This window comes from Acomys russatus, chromosome 11, assembly GCF_903995435.1.
Source record: "Acomys russatus chromosome 11, mAcoRus1.1, whole genome shotgun sequence".
Taxonomy (NCBI): domain Eukaryota; kingdom Metazoa; phylum Chordata; class Mammalia; order Rodentia; family Muridae; genus Acomys; species Acomys russatus.
In genome coordinates, this window is record NC_067147.1 from 61868895 (window position 1) to 61884593 (window position 15699).

A 15699-nucleotide genomic window follows, 5' to 3' on the forward strand; every position below is an offset into this window, starting at 1 on the left:
CATCTACACCCCAGCTACATGCTTGGGCTTTGTGGGTTTTCTTCCTAGGGGGTTGAATCTAAGGCTTCCGGAACGCAACCCAAATGTTTTCACAGCTGAACAGTATCCCCAGACCTTTATTCATTTGGTGCCGTGGGTGGAGGCCAGAAATCAGCCTTGACATGAGCTCTCTGATTAGCCCAGGCTGGATGGTCAGTGAGCCCTAGGCACCTGTCTCCCTGGGGCTTGGTTAGGACTGTGTTTAAGGATGAAGCAGGTTAAAGAACCACAGTTGGCCTGGCATGGTGGTGCACACCCAGCACTCGGGAGGCAGAAGCAGGTGGATCTCTGTGAGTTGGAGGCCAGCCTGGTCCACAAAGGAAGTCCAGGACAGCCAAGGCTACACGGAGAAACCATGTTTCTAAAAACCGAAGGGGGGGGGGCGGGAAGCCGGCTTGGTGGTGCACGCCTTTAATCCCAGCACTCGGGAGGCAGAGGCAAGCGGATCGCTGTGAGTTTGAGGCCAGCCTGGTCTACAAAGTGAGTCCAGGACAGCCAGGGCTACACAGAGAAACCCTGTCTCGAAAAACAAAAAAACAAAACAAAAAAACTACTAGCTACTCTTCCAGAGGACAGACAGACATGTAGCCAAAACACCAATGTACATAAAATAATTTAAAAAGTCAAGAGAGCATTATGCAGAGCGAGCTTCCTCAAAAACACTGATATTCCCAGCTCACTCAGTACACATTCCCTAAGCAGAGAGAAGGGTGAGGAGGAAAGATGCTATACAGCGCACGACCGCTTGGTCAGAGGTCGTGGGAGCGCCCAGTCAGGGTGATGCTAGGATACTACCGCACCGTTCAGCCTGCGGGACTTAGGCTTTGACTTTTTTCCCCCTTTGGTTTCTCGAGACAAGGTTTCTCTGTGAACAGCCCTGACTGTCCTGGACTCACTCTGTAGACCAGGCTGGCCTCCAAGTCACCGAGATCCTAACCCTGCCTCTGCCTCCAGAGTGCTGGGATTAAAGGCGTGTGCCACCCACCCACCTGGCCTTTTTTCTTTTCTCTCTCGGGGCAGGGTTTCTCTGTGTAGCCTTGACTGTCCTGGACTTTCATTGTAGACCAGGCTGGCCTCGAACTCACAGAGATCCACCGAGTGCTGGGATCAAAGGCGTGTGCCACCACCGCCAGGCGCCTTTTTCCACTTTTTATGGCTCTCCATTCGCAATCCAAGATAACGTCAAACCCTCCTGCCTCGTCCTTCGGAGTACTGGAATTGTACAGGCACGACCCACCACGCCTAGCTCTTAAATGATCACTAAACAGGTCTATGCAGGGCGTGGTGTCGCCGCAAGTTATCCCAGCACCCCGGGGACTGAGGCAGGAGGATATGGAGTGGCTATCCTTAAAAAAAACAAGATGTTGCGCCGGGCGGTGGTGGCGCACACCTTTAATGCCAGCACTCGGCAGAGGCAGGCGGATCGCTGTGAGTTCGAGGCCAGCCGGGTCTACAAATCGAGTCCAGGACAGCCAAGGCTACACAGAGAAACTCTGTCTCGGAAAAAAAAAAAAAAAAGATGTTCTTCCCCTTCCAGGCGAACACTGGCCGCGCTGAGACGCCCGGGATTCCGAGCTCGGCGCTGTGACGCGCACCCCGGTCCCCCCCCCCCCCCCCCCCCCCCCCCCCCGCGGCCAGCACTCCTCGGAGGCGGGGCCGCCAGCCGCGGGAACCCCAAGCCCGCCTCCTCGGCCAGCCGTGCCCGCGCCGCTCGCCATGGCGCCCGCGCTGCTGCTGGTGCCCGCCGCCCTCGCCTCCTTCATCCTGGCCTTCGGCACCGGAGTGGAGTTCGTGCGCTTCACCTCCCTGCGGCCGCTGCTCGGAGGGATCCCGGAGCCCGGCGGTCCCGGTGAGCCGGACCCAGCCGCCGAGAGGAGGAGCCGGAGCGGCGTGGCGAGGGCGGGGCGGGGAGACGAATGACAGGGAACCCGCCAAAGCCGCGGGGAAGGGAGCAGAAGGCGAAGCCGGGAACTCCAGGATTGGCCCTGTGCGGAGACTGGGGAGTGAAGACTGGAGGAACACGGGCGGGGGCGGGGTAGGCTTTTGTGGGGAGAACCGGGGAAAGCGGAAAGGTAAAGAGGAAACGTTAGGAAGCCGTGGTAGCGGAGGCAAGTGGATCTCTGAGTTCAAAGTCTGTTACTGGTCCGGACTCCAAGGCCTGGTCTGCTGAGTGAGGGCCATGCATGGGGTGGGGTGGGAGGGAGAGAGAGAGAGACCCTGTCTCGGAGGAAAAAAAGAAAAAAGAAAAGAAAACCACATCAAAGGTTTGCGTGTGAATATATGTGCTTCTCTGTCTGGGTGCAGCTGAAAGACAACTTTGAGTGTATTTTTCTCAGGAGCCAGCCAGTTTTTTGGTTTTTTTTCCCTTCTTTTTTGGTTTTGCTTCTTCCAGACGGTTTCTCTGTGTAGCTTGATAGGCTGGCCTGCCTCTGCCTCCCCGAGTGGGTGCACCACCACGCCTTGCGCGCCAGACACCTTCCCCCTCCCCCCCCCCCGTAAAGACAGGGTCCCCAGCTGGCTTGGAACTCACAGGGACCCACCTGCCTCTGCCGACCACGTATTCTGGGGACAGAGCTTCTCACTGAGACCTGAGGCCTTCCAGCTGGGTTAAGATGGACCCCCTGGGACTGGGTTATAGATGGGTGAGCGCGGCCATGCGGATGCTGAGAACCGAACTGGGTCCTCTGGGAATTCTCTGGCCTTGCCTCCCGCGCACTGCGATTACAGGCACACACCACCACGCCGGGCCTTTTGAAGGGTCGCTGGGGATGGAATGCTAACACTAACACTGCATGGACCCAGCCGTCTCCCCAGACCTCCCACCTTGGTTTTAGCGGCGACCCTACCTGCATTCTCCTCAGAGCCTTCTCCAGGAGGCCTAGGGAAGAGAGACTGGGGGGGGGGGGCGGTGTGGATGTGGCCTCCACAAGACCTTGAGAGCATCCTTGGGACTCCAAAAGATGCAGATAAGGAGTGTTTTAGCCATCTTTTTTGTTTTTTGAGACAGGGTTTCTCTATGTAGCCCTGGCTGTCCTGGACTCACTCGCTTTGTAGACCAGGCTGGCCTCGAACTCACAGCGATCCACCTGCCTCTGCCTCCCGAGTGCTGCTGGGATTAAAGGGCGTGCGCCACCACAAGATGGCTTGTCCTAGCCATCTTAACTGACCTTTCGTCCCTCTCTTCCCTAACTCCCTCAGATGCCCGCCACGGGTGGCTGGCTGCCCTGCAGGACAGGAGCATTCTCGCCTCCCTGGCTTGGGATCTGGGTCTCCTCCTACTGTTTGCAGCACAACACAGCCTCATGGCCACCGAGGCAGTGAAGGCGTGGACATCCCAGTACTTTGGCGTCCTTCAGAGGTCACTGTATGTGGCATGCACAGCTCTGGCCTTGCAGGTAGAATTCCTGGTGTGCTTGCACTGCAGGACAGAGGACGGTAGTCTCAGCCTCCACTGCTCTGTCAGCGATGGGGCATGTATGTGACATTGCCCAGCACAGCCAGCTGTCTCACTCACCCTTGCAACTTTGTTCATGCTGCTTCGGGTCTCCTTAGCTCCTCCTTACAAAAGACCTCCCTAGGTCTCAAGGGGAGACTTGCCTTCCAGCATGCCTTCTCACTGGACGTCTGGCACAGGCTAGTTTGGTGGCTGTTCACCAGCCCCCCCCCCCATCCCGCCCCGTCAATCCTGTGTAGCGCGCGCGCGCGCACACACACACACCGTTTAGTGTTTACACATGGGAGATGGGGGAAGGCTTGAGGGACACTGTGGGGCAGAGAGCACTGGTAGGCCATCTCTCATCTTTCCCCAGCTGGTGATGCGATACTGGGAGTCCACACCCACAGGCCCAGTGCTGTGGGAGGCTCGGGCTGAGCCGTGGGCCACCTGGGTGCCCCTCCTGTGCTTTGTGCTCCATGTTGTTTCCTGGCTCCTCATCTTCAGCATCCTTCTGGTCTTTGACTACGCGGAACTCATGGGCCTCAAACAGGTGAGGGTCCCACGCCCTGCCGGAGGCCCTGGGCTGCCGCTCTCTCCCTCCTGCACCCTTCTGACTTCTCTGGGCTTTCTAATCCCTGCCTCCCCGTCCCCCCCTTGACAGGGATTCTCTGTGTAGCCCTGGCTGTCCTAGACTTGCTTTGTAGACCAGGCTACCCTCAAACTCACAGCGATCTGCCTGCCTCTGCCTCCCAAGTGCTGGACCTTGGAATTAAAAGCATGTGCCACCACGCCCGGCCCTCCCTGCCTCCTTTTATGGTTGTTTTCTTTTAGTTTGCCTTCAAATGGCAGTAGCTGTAGGTCACCTAGGCTAGGGGGTGATGCCCGGACTTGGGTTGGGGCGGAGTCTCAGAAGGAGTCCAGGGCCTTGATTCCTAAGATGGTGCCAGGAATAGCTGAGAATGAGGGCTTGACTTGATTTCCACGCTGTTCTCTCCCTCCTAGGTTTATTACCACGTGCTGGGGCTGGGTGAGCCTCTAGCTCTGAAGTCTCCTCGGGCCCTGAGGCTCTTTTCCCACCTCCGACACCCAGTGTGTGTGGAGCTGCTGACGGTCCTGTGGGTGGTTCCCACCTTGGGCACCGATCGCCTACTCCTGGCTCTTCTCCTCACCCTCTACCTCGGCTTGGCTCACGGGCTTGACCAGCAAGATCTCCGCTACCTTCGGTCTCAGCTACAAAGAAAACTCCAGCTTCTCTCCAGACCGCAGGATGGAGATGCAGAGTGAGGAATTAGCTCCGGCTCTAAGCTCTGTACCTCCCTCCCCACTCAAGGCCCATTCCTTAGCATCCAGGCCGCCTTTGCGTCAGACAGAGGCTGGAAGCAATGCTCTGAGGGGGCTGCCCCTTCCCGAGCTCCAGACCTCAGTTCCAGGGCGCCGATCCCAGACTCTAAATTAAGAGTTTCGGCCACCTGCCTCCAGCGTCCCACTTCTGACCAACCAAGAATGAGTACAGAGCTCGAGGCTCCTTTTCTCTTAGGCTGTGACCTCCGTACACACTGGGCCCGCTTTGAGCGCTGGCTCTGCCTGTCAGGGATTCGCTTCCCAGCTTCCGCTTCAAGGAGCTATGTCAGGGCCTGTCTCCAAGTTTGCAGGTAGTTGCTCTCCCTTGTACCGAGGCTGTTCGTCCCCCCACACACACACACTCCTGTGCCTTAGTTTTTCCACCTCCTTAGGTCCCGCCCTACAGCCCCGTGGTGCGGTGCGTCTCCTACAGCGGTGTCTCCAGTTTTCTAACTCTCCCGAAGGATATGTGCTGCAGAGAAATTAAAATTTTCTACATGTGGTGTCCAGTTGTCTGCTCATGTCTCTCAAGCCGCAGGACAAATGTGGGAAAGATGATGAGACAAGTTCTTGTGGCAGCGGCCAAGCGACTCCTTCGTTCGGCTAGGGCCACACCCCATGGGTCCGCCCCATTTCTCAGTCGCCCAGTCCTGCTCCCTCCAAATATTACTGTTTCTCCGAGTAGAGATCAGGGAGCCCGAGGGAGACAGAGTAACTCTCTGGGAAGGGGCGCGAACTCCCAAAGCCACTAGCCTAAGACCCCGGGGGCCTGGCAGCCGCCTTCTCAGCCACGGTAACAAAGACTGGCCAGGCAAAGAAAGAGCGTGGGGAGGAGCGGCAAGGGATGGGAAGGGCGGGTCCGGCTCCCAAGCAGCTGCCGCTTCCTCCCCAAGTCCCTCAGGGGGCCTGAGTCACGGGCCGCCGCCGCCGCCCGGGGTCGGCCAGCTGGAGCAATAGGTCTGGACGCCCCGCTTCTCGGGGTTGCAAGGAAGGAGCCCAGCGAAGCCCTCCCGAGACAGACGACGGAGAGCTGGGGCATTGATTGCCAGGGCAGGAGAGAAGTCCAGGGTCGCACGCGGGAAGGAGGGCAGCGAAGCCCCGCCCTGCGCCGGGCTCCGCCCTGCGCCCCCTTCCCTCGCCCCATTGTCCGTAGACAAAGCGGTCGCCGCCCCCGCCGGGCCCCCGGTCTGCCTCTCCGTCCCTCCTGGGCTCCCTCTTCCCTCCTCCTCTGCTTCCCCCACCCCATCCCTCCCCCGCCCCCTCCCTCCGGTCTCCCTTTGCCTCTCTCCTCCTCTTCCTCTCTCCTGACGCCTGACTGCACTGCACCTCCTCCTAGGGACCCCAAGGCGTGTAAGTTGGCTGGTGGGGCTCCCACTTTCAGGAAGTGCCTCCTGATCTCCCCTGGACTGCTTTCCCCTTTGTGCAGAGATTGCCTGTCCGTGCAGTCCCCTCGGGTGCATGGCACTCTGGGTCAAGGTCCCCAGAGAGCTGCTGGGTCCCAGGCTGGGGACAGCAGAGGCGCGATGCGGGGTGTTCGTCGCGCCCGTGCCCTGGGGGCGTAGCTGGTGGGGAGGCCGGCGAGACTGAAGGGACTGGGACGCGGGGTGGACACCAGGGTTCTCGGAATGCGTAGGCAGCAGCCAGCAAGCAGCACACTTGCTCGGGTACCAAAAGTCCCCGAGGAGGGTATTTCCCCTGACCCGCCTCAGGGCGGATTACGCGCTGGGGTGGGGGCCGGGCCGGGGGGCGGGGCCGAGAGCAGCGGGGGAGGCAGCCGGGACCTGCCGGGGCCCCGGGGCGAAGAGGCGCCGGCGCCTTTGCCCGTTTCCCGGGTCTCCCCTTGGACCTCTCCCCGCTATATCCGTCCTCACTTTCTCACATCCCCTCCGACCTCCTCGGCCCCTCGCCGGCTGGTTCCCGGTTCTTCCTTCCCGTTTATCTCCCCTGGGTACCGGGGAAGCAGCCGGCACTGAACCCGCTCACTTCTCCGCCCCAGCTCCTCCGTCTCCTCGCTTTCGCCTACTTTCCCTTCCGTCCCTCTCTCATATCTTAGGGACTGTCTAGTGCCCACAAACTCCAATCTGCCTCTGCCCGGAATCTCGACTCTTCCTCTCCCACTATCCCCACCCCCAACTTGGCACTCAGCTTTTCTCTTCACTTTTTTCAGTTCCTGCGTCTTTTTGCCCTCCCTCCACTCCCTCCCCTCTATTTTCATCCTTAGCCCCAGCGTCCCCAGTCCTTCCCAAGTCCCTTCCCGAATCACTTCCTCCTCCCTCACCCCCATTCTCAGTCCCACCGGCCCCTCGGAAGCCTACCCTTTTGCTGTTCCTGCCCCCCAGGTGCTCTCTCCTTCGCTTCCAGTGACCATGACCGCAATCCCAGACTGGAAGCTACAGTTACTAGCCCGGCGGCGGCAGGAGGAGGCAGTGGTTCGTGGCCGCGAGAAAGCAGAGCGGGATCGCCTGTCCCAGATGCCAGCTTGGAAGCGGGGAATCTTGGAACGACGCAAAGCCAAGTTGGGCCTGCTTCCTGGAGAGGTGAGCCCTGTGCCTGGGAACGCAGAGGCCGGACCTCCAGACCCAGATGAACCCGCTGTCCTCTTGGAGGCCATTGGGCCAGTACATCAGAACCGGTTCATCCAACAAGAGCGGCAGCGGCAGCAGCAGCAGCAGCAGCAGCAGCAGCAGCGACATGAGGTGCATGGTGACAGGAGGCCTGGGCCTCTGGAGGCTCTAGACCGGAGATCCAGTCCTGGTAACTTAAGAGATCAGAGCCCTAAGGGGAAAGAGTCAAGAGAAGAGAGCCTAAGTCCCAAGGAGGCCAGAGATAAGAGGCTGGGGATAGGCGGAGCCCAAGAGTCAAGTTCCAGGACTTTGGAGGCCGGAGGGGACTGGAGACAGAGCCCAGCAGAGGCCAGAGACCTGACTTCAAGACCAGGAGCTCAGAAATGGAGCCCTGGAGACACGTGGGAGGAGAGTCTGAGATTAGCAGGCCCTGGAGACCACAGTCCCAAGAGAAAAGAGGTATTGGAGAGCAGACTGAGCCCCGGGGAGTCTGGCAACCAGAAGGCCAGCCTGACAGAGGCCCAGAAATGGGGTCTTGACTCTGGAGACCCCCAGAAACAGAGCTTGTCACAGCTGGAGGCCACAGAGTGGACGCTGAACTCAAGAGAAGAGAAAAGAGACTGCTTGGAGGAGCGTGGGAGAAAGGAAGAGAAACCGAGTTCAGGGATTGTCCCAGACCAGTGTCCAGTGACAAAGGAGGACACCACCTCTAGGGAAGTGGCGACCCCTGAGCTGAGGCCCAGCCCCGAGGAGGATGGAGACAGGATCCCAAGGCCCACCGAAGGCTGGAAATGGACCCTAAACTCTGGGAAGGCTCGAGAACGGATCCCATGGGACCCAGAGACGCAAACTCAGAAGGCAGATCCTCCAGCCTCTCCAGAGAAGCACCTGGGGCCTTTTGCTGTGGAGGTTGAAGGGGAGGCTAGGAAGGAGGCGGGGGCTCAGAGCAGGCCTCTGAGAGCCCAGCAGAAGCTCTGCTCAGGGCCCTCCCCCCTCCCACCAGAGCACTCTGGGACGGAAGGCTCCAGACAGCAGGAAGAGGAAGCAGCAGCACCCCGGCCCCCAACACCAGCCCCTCTGTCTCCCCCACCCCCAACTGCCCCCCAATCCTCTGGGGATCCCCTCATGAGCCGCCTGTTCTACGGGGTGAAGGCAGGACCGGGGGTGGGGGCCCCCCGCCGCAGCGGACACACCTTCACTGTCAACCCACGGAGGTGTGTGCCCCCTGCTAGCCCGGCCCCTCCAGTCACTGCTGCCACAGCTGACACTGCTGGGCCTGGGCCTGGGAAGAAGCGGTACCCAACAGCTGAGGAGATCTTGGTGCTTGGGGGTTACCTGTGTCTTGGCCGCAGCTGCCTTGTCAAGGGGTCCCCTGAAAGACATCACAAACAGGTAAGGAAGCTGCTGTGCTTTGACTGTGTAGACGTCTCATTCTGGATCTGACTTGATGGCTTTTTCTTTTATAGGCCTGTGCTCTTTTATTCCTTTTATCCTGCCACCTCCCTTCCTCCCTCTGCGCGCGCACACCCACCCTTCCTCTGGGAAGTTTTACTTTGCTATTCATTTCGGAGCACCAAGGATTTTTTTGCTCAGCAATGAACTACTGTATCTGGGTGTGTCCAGCCCTGCTCCTTCGTCTCTCATGCTCTTAGTGCCCTCTTCTTCCCCCCCCCCCCCCCCCCCCATTTGAGTTTTTGACCCCAGCCAAGCCCTTCTGGTAGGAGAGAAGAGAGATAAGCACCTTGCAGCCTCGTAGGTGAAAATTCCCGGGGATGGCAGAGACTGTGTTGGCAAGGTCAGGGAAGTTGGGCTCAGCCCTGAGAAAGGGGACAAAGCTAAAAATGACGACTTCGGGTAAGTGAGCTGCAGCAGAGCTGGCTAAAGAGCGGAGAGAAGAAGGCTTTTAGACCCCCAAGTCAGCACCTTCTCCAAGGAGAAGCACACAGTGGCTATTTGAAGGGGATGACCTCGGGGTTGCCTGACTCCCCCCCCACCCCCCAGGCTGGGCAAATGTTAGACAGTGCTTCCTTCTCTCTGGGGACAAGAAAAGCCTTCTCTCTACCAAAATATCCCGGTCCCTTCCCCCTCTGCTTGCTGGGCTTCCCCTCCCCCAGTGAGCTGGCTCAGCCTTGGTTTTTCCCCTGTGTTCCAGCTACCCTGGCCTCTCCCTCCCCTTGGGGTAGAAAAAGAGAGAAGTTCATTTGCACTGAACTGAGAGCTAAGGCTGGCCCAGGCACAATGGGAGTTGGGGCCGGGGGTGGGGCTGAGGCCGGCAGAGGGTCAGAGGTTAGCCTGGAATGCAGACATGCAAGGAAACAGTGGACACAACTGTTCCCTCTGGTGCTGGCCCAATGCCTTCCTCCTTTGCACCAGTGGTTTTTTTCAGCACCCCCCTCCACCCCAACAGGGTTTCTCTGAGTAACAGCCCTGACTGACCTGGAATTCACTCTGTAGACCAGGCTGGCCTCAAACCAGCAGAGATCCGCCTGCCTCTGCCTCCCAAGTGCTAGGATTAAAAGTCGTGGGCCACCAGTTGTTTTTCTAAGTGAAAAAAGTTTGGGAGTTACAGTGCTTTCTACACCCCAGTGCCTCAGACCGGAAGGTTCTTCACCCAACACCCATCTTCCCAGAGCCTGGAAAGCCTGTCCGCCCTTACTCCATGTAAATTTGTGTGTATTTAGTGTCCATAGGAGACATAAAGAGCGAAGATTAGGGCTAAGTTTGGGAGTAGTTTGATTCCGCCCAGTTCATCTTTTTTGTTTTTTGACTCATGAACAGAGTGTTCGTTTTCATTATTGTGCTTTTGAACACGACTTTTGTTCTCTCCACATCCGCCCCAGCTACTGTGTTGGCCCCCTCTTCTCAGGACTGGGCAGATAGAGATGGAGGACAGAGGACAGGAAATTCCCCCCAGGGTGTTCAGAAAAGTCACTTCCTACTGAGGCTGGCTTGTGACTAGGAAACATCTGTGGAAAGGCAGGGAGCCTACTACAGAAGGGGACCTGTGAGGGTGACCATACCTAGGTCATCTGTAGGAGGGAGGGGCCGGCGGAAGCTGACCTTCCAAACAGGAAGCCTGAGGTGGGGGTGGCGGGCCAGCCGGAAGGCTGGTGGCACTGAGTGGGAACACTGGGCCGGGGCCTGAGAGAACTGTGCTCAGGATGTGGTGAGAGAATCAGGAAGCAGCCACACGGGGTGGGGGTGGGGAGGAGGCCCCACCGGTCCCTAGACCTGACCCTCTTCCTGTCCCTCACACCACACCCCTTCGCCCTCTGTCTGTACAGCCTCTACAGTCTTTTGCCGTGCCTTGCCCTGGCTCTGCCCCAGCCGGCACCACCATCCCTTGCCGCCGCCGTTTCTGGCTTCTTCTATCAAACTCGTCCCGGCCCTCGTGAGAGACACCACCCCTGCCCTGGCCCCGGCCTGTAGCTGGTGCTCTTTCCCAGCAGCTTCTCTGGCTGGAGACCTGCCCCTCCTTCCCTGGCCCCTTGTGACCTTATATAGCTGATGAGTGAGGACCCAGTGAGTCACTTCCTCCCTGCCCCCCCACCCCCACCCCTCACCCCATTCGGGTTATGCATTCCTGAGAAGCCCTGTCAGAAGCTGGGGGGGGGCGGTGACACAGACATGGACAGAGCAGACTAAAACGAGTCCTTTTACAGAACTGATGATGAACTACAGTGGGGGGCAGGGAGTGGAGGATGAGAGTCTAGAAATTTGGGTAAAGCTGTCAACAACAGGACCAGCATGGGGTCCCCCTTCCAGGCACTGGAAGGTGAAACATCTGGCAGCATTTCCCCACCCCCACCGCCGCAGCTTGGTCCTCTCTTGGGACCTCACCTGATGACTAGATGCTCTTTCCCTTCCTGTAGGAAGTGTGTCGACTTCCAAACCCCTTCATGGCCACTGTGCATTTAAGCAGTCAGTACACTCAGTCTTCTGCACTGAGGGTCCTATCCGCAACTTAAGGCAAGCACAGACCAAAAAAAAAAAAAAAAAAAAAAAGAAAATATTTAGGTTGTCCAGGCTTGTGGCTCAGACTTGTGATCCCACCTCTGTATGTCAAGTTCAGGGCTAGCCTGGGCTACTTAATGAGCTCCAGTCTCAGAAATAAGAATTGAACTGGAGCCAGGGGCAGCGGCCCCTAGCTTGTAATCCCAGCCACTCAGGGAGGCAGAAGCTGGCAGGTCTCTGTGGATTCGAGGCTAGCCTGGTCTACAAAGCAAGTCCAGGGCCGGCCAGGTCTACATAGAGAAACCCTGTCTGGGAAAACAAAACAAACGGGAGAGAGAGGACAGCGGTGAGGAGGACTTGCTGCTCTTGCAGGGAACCTGGCCTCAGTTCCTATCACCCACGTGGTGGCTCATAATCCGCCATTCTCCCCAGTTCCAGCAGATCTGGTGCCCTCTTCTGGCCTTCTCAGGCACTGCATGCATGCGGTGCACTTAATGCAGGCAAAACACCAAACACATAAGATGGAAGAAAAAAAAATTTCTGAGAAATAATAATAGTAATAATAATAAACTTGAGGGTACCTGGGAGGAGCTGTTTGTAAGTCATATGCAATACTGTGCCACTTTATAGAAGGGGCCTGAGCACTCGCACATTTTGCATGAAGTCTTTTTTTTTTTGGTTTTTCGAGACAGGGTTTCTCTGTGTAGCCTTGACTGTCCTAGACTCACTTTGTAGACTAGGCCGGCCTTGAACTCACAGCGATCCGCCTGCCTCTGCCTCCCGAGTGCTGGGATTAAAGGCGTGCGCCCCCAAGCCTGGCTCTTGCGTGGAGTCTTAACTGCAGATGCCCCCAAGACAGGAAGGTGTGTCTCTAGTGGCTTAGAAGCGGTGACTGATGATGGAAGGGTACATGTGATGGGAGCAGGACAGAGCAGGAGACGAATGTGGCTGCTCCTGAACCGGGTGCCCTGGAGTAGAGCTTTCTGGGCAGAGGGAGAAGTCAACCCGGAGGTCTGGAGGAGGAAGTGTGCCTGGAAGCTGGGAGGAAATCACCCCGTTGCCTTAGCTTCTGGATTTGGTTCAAAGTGAGGTGAAATAAGCCACTGCAAGCCGGGTGTGGTGGTGGACGCCTTCAATCCCAGCACTCAGGAGGCAGAGGCGGAGGCAGGCGGGTCACTATAGTTTGAGGCCAGCCTGGCCAGACAAGATAACAGAGAAACCCTGTCTCGAACCCCCCCCCCAAAAGCCAGGGAGTGGTGGTAGACACCTTAAATCCCAGCACTCCGGGGGCGGGGGCAGGCGGGTCACTAGTTTGAGGCCAGCCTGGTCTACAGAGCAACTTCCAGGGCAGCCAAGGCTACACAGGAAAACCCTGTCTCAGAAAACAAACAAAACCAAAAGAAGCCATTGCAGGGTTTGGGTCCAAGGAGTGACACATACAGTCTCGGGTGCCCTGCTCTCCCTAGGGACCAAGGTGTCACATCTCTCTCATTCAGCCCCTTACAGCCACACTCTAGATCGCATGGAGGCTCTGGGACCACAGATGCATCACCTGGAGTTCCCTCCTGTTTGTCTCCCTAAACCCTCCGGCTCGCAGAGTTAATCCCATCTTGTGTCCCAGAGCTCCTTAGGAGGGCAAAGGGGAAGGACAGAATGACGCTGAAGGGAGGGTGGGGGGGTGGAGTGGGGGGGGGCTGGGGGGGCTGTCCATCCTTGTCAGTTACAGTCCCATATTCTGGTGACTCTTCTGTGTGTTGAGCATCTCTTGGGCCATCTAGGCTTTTCTATATCTTTTCCGTTCCCCCGGCAGGACCCTTTGGTTGGGATAGGAGAAGAAGTTGGGAAGTGGAGGGGCAGGTGCTTCGGGAGCCTGGGTTTCCTAGGGAGCATCAAAGCCCTGAGGCTGTGGAAACTGGGAGTGACCTTCAGGGACTCCCTCTCTAACCAGCTTTTTCATGCTGGGCAGATGAGAGCTCACCTTTGGAGAGCCTGGTATGTGTGCGCCGCCGCCCCCCCCCCCACCCCAGAGTGTGTCCAGAGGCCCAGCTCTGGCCACGGCACTTCCTGTATGCACCTCTCCCTCACAGCTGTGATGGGTAGAGCGCCCAATCCTGCCTTACCCAGATTCCCAGTCCTTGCCATGGACAAGTCATCTTTTTTTGGGGGGGAGGGGGGAGGGAAACAGGGTTTGGTTGTGCTGGCCTTGAAACTCGTAGAGATCCACCTGCCTCTGCCTCCCAAGTGTGCACCACCAAACTCAACTGCCTTTTTGTTTTGTTTTGTTTTTTGCTAATGACCCCACACACACACTGGCTCCACTTTTTTATGTACTTATTATGTATACAGTGTTTCACTTGCACGTACACCTGCAGGCCAGAAGAAGGCACCAAATCTCATTATAGACAGCTGTGAGCCAAAGGTCCTTTGGAAGAGCAGGGGGTGCTCTTAACCTCTGAGCCATCTCTCCAGCCCATTTTTGTTTTTGTTTTTGTTTTTCAAAGACTGGGTTTCTCTGTGTGTAGCCCTGGCTGTATTGGACTCACTTTGTAGACCAGGCTGGCCTTGAACTCATAGTGATCTCCCTGCCTCAGCCTCCGGAGTGCTGGGATTAAAGGTGTGCGCCACCATGCCTGGCTGACTCGTTTGGTTTTGTTGTTGTTGGTTTTTTGTTTCTATTCTTAGTTTTTTGTTGTTTGTTGCATTAATTTGGGGGTGGGGGGGACGCACCTGACACGGCACCCTGTGGAGGTCAGAGGTCTCAGAAATTAAGCTCTGGTGACAGCACCTTCACCCACTGAGCCTTTGGCCTGCATGCCTGGAGCCTGGAGAGGGTGTCAGGTCGTGTTTCCTGGGGCACAGATGGTTGTGAGAGGCCTTGTGGGCGCTGTGGACTGAACGCAGGTCCTCTGCAAGAGCTCTAGGTGCGCTTAACCCCACACAGCCAGCCGTGTTTCCAGCCCTTAAGTGTTGTTTTGAATGCTGTCTTCTGAAGGAAGACGCAAGCTGTAAAGAAAAGCCGAATGCCCCAAACGGGTGGAAGGCCAGCACCCTCTCCACTTGGCATCTGCTCCCTGGGGTCCCCCTAGTAATGAATTTTACTTCTTTCCCCTCACTTCTACCTGCAGCTCAAGATCTCCTTCAGTGAGACCGCCCTGGAGACCACGTACCAATACCCTTCCGAGAGCTCAGTACTGGAGGATCTGGGCCCGGAGCCTGAGGCCCCCAGTGCTCCCAACCCCTTGGCGACCCAGCCTGACGACGACGAGGAGGAGGAAGAGGAGGACTTGCTCCTGCAGCCAGGGCTCCGCAGCGGGCTGCGCACCAAAGCCCTAATCGTGGGTGAGCGGCTGGCAGAGGGCGCCCTCTGGTGTCCATGGCGCGGTGGCGCTTTGAAGAGGCCGATTGCTCCACCGTGGCGCAGTATCCAACAGCTGTGTCCTGGGCGGGGGAGTGCATAGGACAGGGTGGATAGGACTGGTCCTGTTTGTAATCCCACCACCCACCTGGTCTACACAGTGGGTTCCAGGGCAGCTTGGGCCATACAGATTGAGACCCTGCCTGAAATGAACAGATGGACAAGGCTGTGCACCCTGCTTTAGTCTCAGCACCGCAAAGATAAATTGAGGATATAGTTAAGTACTCCGCGCTGTTGTTGGAAGAACCGAGCAGCCCCACCTTTGCTGAGATGATTGGGAAATGAGACAGATGTAGCTATCCTGGCGACAGGCCACGCCCCGCCAAGCACATCACACGGACTTTTCTTAATGCCAGTCACTCTTCAGTTCTGGGGTGCATGGGGGAGATTGGGGGGCCCCTCCTCATATCTCTGTTTTGATTGCCTCTTCCCGCAGATGAGTCCTGCCGGCGGTGACCATCTTCCAGTTTGGGCACGTACCTCCGTCCTTCCTGTACCTGAAGATTCTGGAGTCTGGATGACTCAGAGCCAGCAGACCCTGGCCATGAGCCAGGCAGGCAGGAGTAACGAGCATCTTCCGACTTGCTTTTCCATCCCGTTTCTGGGGCAGAGCCAGTAGCCTGAATGTACCCCTAACCCAAGGTCCCTTGCGGGTGGGGCATCCTTGGTGACGTAAGCGGGAGCATCAGGGCCTTGGGTGGGGTGCAGGATACACCCGGAACTGAGATGGCTGGCGCATCTCCCGCCCCGCCCGCAGCAGGGTACACCGTCCCCCACAGCCTTCCCTGACTCCCCGACACTCCTGGGGATCCCACGCCGTTCACAAGCACCCTTTTCTAGGTCACTGCCCCTTTGTTTACAGCTTCCTTCTCCCTTGGTCACAGCCTGGTTTACACACCCACCAGCTCCCAGTCCCACCTGCCTAAGTCCCAGGTTTACAAGCTGTGCCT

At 57.7% G+C, this 15699-nt stretch overlaps 2 protein-coding genes across 3 annotated transcripts; both read left to right on the forward strand.

The window, feature by feature from the left end:
* Positions 1-1740: 1740 nt before the first annotated feature.
* Nrm (nurim) lies at positions 1741-4798 on the forward strand. The gene is made up of 4 exons (XM_051152640.1): positions 1741-1888; positions 3238-3434; positions 3849-4025; positions 4478-4798. The coding sequence occupies exons 1-4, from the start codon at positions 1756-1758 to the stop codon at positions 4757-4759; spliced, it is 789 nt and encodes a 262-aa protein (XP_051008597.1). The 5' UTR covers positions 1741-1755; the 3' UTR covers positions 4760-4798.
* Positions 4799-5443: 645 nt separating this feature from the next.
* Positions 5444-15699, forward strand: Ppp1r18 (protein phosphatase 1 regulatory subunit 18). Of its 2 annotated transcripts, none has more exons than XM_051153605.1 (4): positions 5444-5609; positions 7178-8772; positions 14460-14673; positions 15186-15699. In XM_051153605.1, the coding sequence occupies exons 2-4, from the start codon at positions 7183-7185 to the stop codon at positions 15203-15205; spliced, it is 1824 nt and encodes a 607-aa protein (XP_051009562.1). In that variant the 5' UTR covers positions 5444-5609; positions 7178-7182; the 3' UTR covers positions 15206-15699. The 2 variants fall into 2 exon arrangements, with proteins under 2 accessions (XP_051009562.1, XP_051009563.1); XM_051153606.1 differs by lacking the exon at positions 5444-5609 and adding an exon at positions 6065-6166.